Below are 5,819 nucleotides of genomic sequence, written 5' to 3'. Positions count from 1 at the left end.
AAGGTGGGCTGGATCCTGGGGGAGATAATCTCAAAGCAGTCCCTGAAGGAGAGGGTCCGGTGAGGCTCGATCCGTGCCTGCCTTCTCAGACCTTCCCCTAGCTGCAGCAGCTCCATGCTGGGGCCCAACACCAGGTGGAAGGGGAAGGCCCTGCAGAATGTTGCCGGACCGATGCGCAGGTCAGTGGGGGAGAGGGAGAGGGGCGGGAGGGTCTGCTTGGAGGTCTCTGTTGGAAGAGTGACAGAGGAGGGAGGGATGGAGGGAGGGGAGGGTGATGTTTCTCTGATGAGGAAGGAGAGGCAGACGGGGGCAGACGGGGAAGGGGGTGATGGTGACGCGGAAGGAGAGGGGGTCGGTGTAGGGGTGGAGTCTCCTCCTGAGTGTTCTGGGTCCTCATTGGGCGACAAGGGCGCTAGGGGAGGGGCTTCCTTCACCACAACGTGGGAGTGGAAGATTCGGCGTGCAACACCTCGAATCAGACCAGGCATAGCCAATCCCACGACAGGGGCGGGGTTAAAGCAGTGGAGGAGGAGAAGCTTTCCTCCCACCCTCTCCCCTCCTCTTCCTCCTCCTCTCTCCTCCTGGTGAGGGTCTTTGCATTGAAAGGAGGGGCTCTCTGAAGAGGCGCGGCGTCCGGTCGAGGTTCTGATGTGTTCTAAGATGGCGTCAAAGCCGTTAAAGAAGTCCTGCAGGTTCCCTCCCACTGCTCTTAGAACACGCTCGTTCTCCTCGAAACACAGACCGAAGAACTCCTCCCCGAAACGCTCCCTCAGCTCACAGAACCGCACACCTAGAACACAGCGCAAACATAACCTCAGGACAACGTAAGAACAACACAACCACAACATCAAGACGATGCAAGGACAACACAACCAGAACATCAGGACAACGTAAGGACAACACAACGACAACATCAGGACAACGTAAGGACAACACAACCACAACATCAAGACGATGCAAGGACAACACAACCAGAACATCAGGACAACGTAAGGACAACACAACCACAACACATCAGGACAACGTTAAGGACCAACACAACCACATATCATCAAGGACACGTAAAGGACAACCTACACCCACCACAGTCGGACAACGAGTCTAAGGGACAACACAACTTTTCAAAATAACAAACACAGGCTGGAAGTGCCATGGCTAGGCTGGGGGAGTTATTTACTGGGAAGTGAGAGGCAGAGCAGAACACTATCTGGATCTGCTTTAGAGCGCCCACACACACACACACACACAACACAGCACAGACACAGACACACACACACCACAGCACACCACCACACACACACACCACACACACACACACACACAACACACACACACACACAACAACACACATCACACCACACACACACGCATGCTGTTTGTCCTAGACGATCGCAGTCACCCTGATGCATAACAACAAACAGAGAGAATCACTACGGCTGGACAACACACAATAAAACTACAAAACCACACACGCACAGCACGCACACCACGCACACAGGCACACACACACACACATACACACACAATCACACAACACACAACACACACCACCACACACACCACACACACACAACACACCACACACGCAACACACACACACGAACAACAAAACCCAGAGGTGGGTTAGGTTAATGAGGTATGGTTGAGGAGCATTGCTGACGATTTACAGGCTTGTCCGCTGAGAACAGATTGGAGAGAGGAGGGTAGAGAGAGATGGAGGAGGGAGATTGTAACGGGCAGATTTTCCATCCTCGTAGCAGGCGGATCGGACCAAGAACGCAGGGTGGTAAGTGCCCTCAATTAGTTTTTTAATAGAACAAATCTGAACCAAGATACAAATACAAAATAACAAGAGGTTTTCTAAACCGAAAACAGTCCCGTGGTGGGCACAAAACACTGACACAGGAAACCAAACACCCATCAAACCAACAGTGAAAACAGGTACCTAAATATGGTTTTCACCAATTCAGGGACATATGATAAAAACCACCTTGCCTCTGATTGAGAACCATTCAGGCCAAATGAGACAAACCTAAACATAGAAACACAAACATTAGATTCTGCCGCACCTCAAAACTCACGCCCTTGACCACTACAACCATAAAGACAAAACAAAGGAACAATAAAGGAAATAAGGTCAGAAAACGTGACAAAAGATAGATAAATGGGAGAGAGGAAGTGTAAGAGAGAGATGGAGGGAGGGAGGTAGAGAGGAGCTTGTAGAGAGGGAGATAGAGAGAATGGAGAGGGAAGGTAGAGGAGGGTAGAGAGAGATGGAGGGAGAAGTAGAGAGGAGCTGTACGGAGGGAATTAGAGAGATGGAGAGAGGAAGGTAGATGGGACCGAGGGTACAGAGAGAGATGGAGGGAGGGAGGGAGGTAGGGTGGAGGGAGGGAGATGGAGGTAGTAGAGAGATGAGGAGTGAACCGGTGCTGGAGTGTATGAGGTGAGGAGGATGGAGGTGAGAAGAGATGGAGGGGGGAGGTAAGGGTGGAGGGAGACTGGACGGAGCTAGAGATTGATGTCGGAAGGGGAGGTAGATGGTACAGAGAAGGAGTACACTAGGAAACAGGTTGTACCTTAACCTAAATGACCATTCAGTACTGCAGGCCACAAGGATATGGATGGGGGAGGGGAAAGAGGAGGGAGGGTGACAGATTAGGAGAGCAGGAAAGGGAGAGGAAGCAGGAGAGCAAATAGAGAAAAAAAAGCAGAAGGAAGGTGAAGAAGTGTGTGTTGTTTGTCAGAAGCTCCACCCAGGAATGTGGTCTCCTCCTCATTAGTGAAGGTAAGCTTTTAGGTTCCAGAGGGGTTGTGTTTCAGCATTGGAGAGGCTGCTTTAGTTGCAAATCCAGCTGAAAAATCAATATTTAGTGTAAGCCAAATTAAGGCATTATAAATCAACACGTCTCCTTCCACATCACACAGATTTTATATGATATTTGGGGTGAAATTCCCAGGACTTTTGGGGAGTTCCAAAGACCGCACAAAATAAGACACACATTAACCACGCATCACACTAACACACACACACCACACACACACACCACACACACACACACAACAACACAACACTACAACACACACACACACACACCACACACACACACACACACAACAACAGTATGAGTGATACTGACCCTGTAGAGTAGCCATGTACTGTAGTATTTCCAGGTAGACGGTTCCGCCTCTTCTCCCAGACCACACAATGATCCACAAAGGGACACTTCTCCAAATGTAACACTTTTCTCTTTTCTCCCTTCCCATCCTCTCTGGCACCTTTGCACACACACACACACACAACACCACACACACCACACACACAACACACACAACACACGAATCACACACACACACACAACACACAAACACACACCACGACACACACACACACACACATCTACACACACCACACACACACAACGCGGGTAATGGAGAACATAGAGATGATATAACAGGCTAGAGAGCCACCTACCACACACCACACACACTACACATCGGACTCCTATCACCCACACCATAACACACAACGCACAGTCCGTCTCTACAGCTAAACTCTTGTGGGGACACACAATTTAGTCCCATTCAAAATCCCATTTTTCCCTTAATTCCACCTTAACCCCTTAACTTAAACCTAACCTTCACCCTACATCCTAACCCTAGCTCCTGAACCCTAAACTAACCCTCCTAACCCTAACCTAATTCTACACCGTGGCACTAATTCTAACCTGTAAACTCCTAATACCTCCCTAGAAATAGCAATTTCGAACCCTTGTGTGGGATTGTTGGGACTTAACTATAATATTCCCCAGTTTGGTCAAATTGTTGATTGCATTTACTATTCCAAGTGATAGTTAAGCAATCCCCCCCCCAACACACCACACAGAGGCGATTGACAAGAAACTCACACCAACACAAAACAGCACAGTATACTCAACTAATTCAAAGGACACAGAGCAATGTTCACACCAAATACAAACCACATGTTACGTATGATAAATAAGTACATGCTTTTCTAATTATAACCATTAGACGAAAAGGAACCCACCAAGTGGCCTTGCTCTTTTTGTGACCTCAAACTATGTTTACTTAAGGATTATTACTCCACAGTCTTTTCCTTTATCCACTTTTACCAAGGTCGTATTTTCAGCTTACATCTAGTAAGCGCATTCTTCAAGGGCACAAGACCACAAGCTACACACACACACACACGCTGATACACACACAACAATGCATACACTCACACACATACACGCATATAAACCACACAACACACACATACCAAACCACACACACATACACACCACACCATACTGCTACACACACGCATACACCAGCAACTCAGAACACACGCACACCACTCACAACACACCATCACCAGCGTACACACACCACGCGACACACCAAGCGCCGCGACACACACAAAACACATGATGCCAATAACACACATCGTGTGCACGACACACACGCAGCACAGCCTCAACTTTTACCATGATCCCTTTTCTTCTGTCTGTAAGAACTCTAAGGTTCTTTCTGTAAAGACTGTTGAAGCCAATTCTGGGTCCTGAAAAGAAGATTAGAAAAACATATGTTACTGGGCCAGTAACCAAAAGGTACACTGGTTCTGAATCCCTTGAGGCCATAAGGGAAAAAGTCTGGCGAATGGTGCCCTTCGAGCAAGTGGACTTAACCCTAATTGCACCAGGGTCGGCCTTTATAATGGTCAGGACCCTGGCACGTTGACCTCGGTTTCTCAGGAGAATTGGGATTATGAAAAAACACATTTCCAATTGACACATGTCGTATAATAGCATCCACTGTCATGCCATACATGTGTGTGTACATAGGACAAATATAAGAATATGTTGTCCTGGTCGTAAACTAAAACTCTCAGGGCCCATATATATAAAAACGATCATTTCAAACAGTCCTGCATTTAAGAGCTGTACATCTCAACGCTTTACAAAACGGTCCAGTAAATGTCTACACCTGGCGCACAGACAACATTATATTTTGCCTACAAAATCTAAAACAAAGATGAAATACAGAAGGCTTTAAATTGATTTCAAAGTCCAGTTTTACCTCTAAAATTCTCCTTGCAGTGGGCTTCTGACTGAGGACAGGGTGATTGTGTGGTATGTGGTGTTGTGTGTGTGTGTGTTGGTGTGTTGTGTGGTGTTGTGTGTGTGTGTGTGTGTGTGTGTGTGTGCCTGCGCGTTACATGCCTATAGTCGTTTGTGTGTTAAAGAGAGAGTGGTGTTAATATGATGAACAATTAATTACAATCGCTGTAGTCAACCGTCTTAAACGAACCACTGTGTCAGTCTGGGTCATCCTACCGGCCGTTGCGTTTGACAACCTGGCTTGTATCAGGACACCAGCATCTGGGGTCTATTCCTACGGCCTCTGTTGAAACCTGCTGTACAGGGACACAGCCATCCTGGGGTCATTCCTAACGCCTCTGTTGAAAACCTGCTGTAACAGGACATTAGCATATGGGGTCATCCTACTTGGCCCTCTGTTGAAACCCCCTGGCCCTGTCAGGACACTAGCATATGGGGTCTCCTACGGCCTCTGCTGAAACCCTGCTGTACAGACATCCAGCATCTGGGTCATTCCTACGCCTCTGCTGAAACCGCGCTTGTACAGGACACCAGCATTCTGTGGGTTCATCCTACGGCGCTCTGCTGAAGACCTGCTGTGTACAGGTACACGCAAGCATCTGGGGTCGTCCTTTACGGCCTCTGCGTGAATACCTGCTGTATACAGGACAACCAGGGCATCTGGGGTTCCATCTACGGCCACTCTGCTGAAACCTG

At 48.1% G+C, this 5,819-nt stretch overlaps 1 protein-coding gene across 1 annotated transcript in view; it reads right to left on the bottom strand.

The window, feature by feature from the left end:
* Positions 1-5,819, bottom strand: part of gucy1a2 (guanylate cyclase 1, soluble, alpha 2) — a 56,325-nt gene that overhangs the window by 45,046 nt on the left and 5,460 nt on the right. Inside the window, 3 exon segments of the mRNA XM_023980748.3 lie at positions 1-790; positions 3,141-3,193; positions 5,340-5,416. Coding sequence (XP_023836516.1) covers positions 1-790; positions 3,141-3,193; positions 5,340-5,416 — 920 coding nt within the window.

This window comes from Salvelinus sp. IW2-2015, linkage group LG36 (genome assembly GCF_002910315.2).
Source record: "Salvelinus sp. IW2-2015 linkage group LG36, ASM291031v2, whole genome shotgun sequence".
Taxonomy (NCBI): domain Eukaryota; kingdom Metazoa; phylum Chordata; class Actinopteri; order Salmoniformes; family Salmonidae; genus Salvelinus; species Salvelinus sp. IW2-2015.
This window is presented reverse-complemented; position numbering and strand designations above follow the sequence as displayed.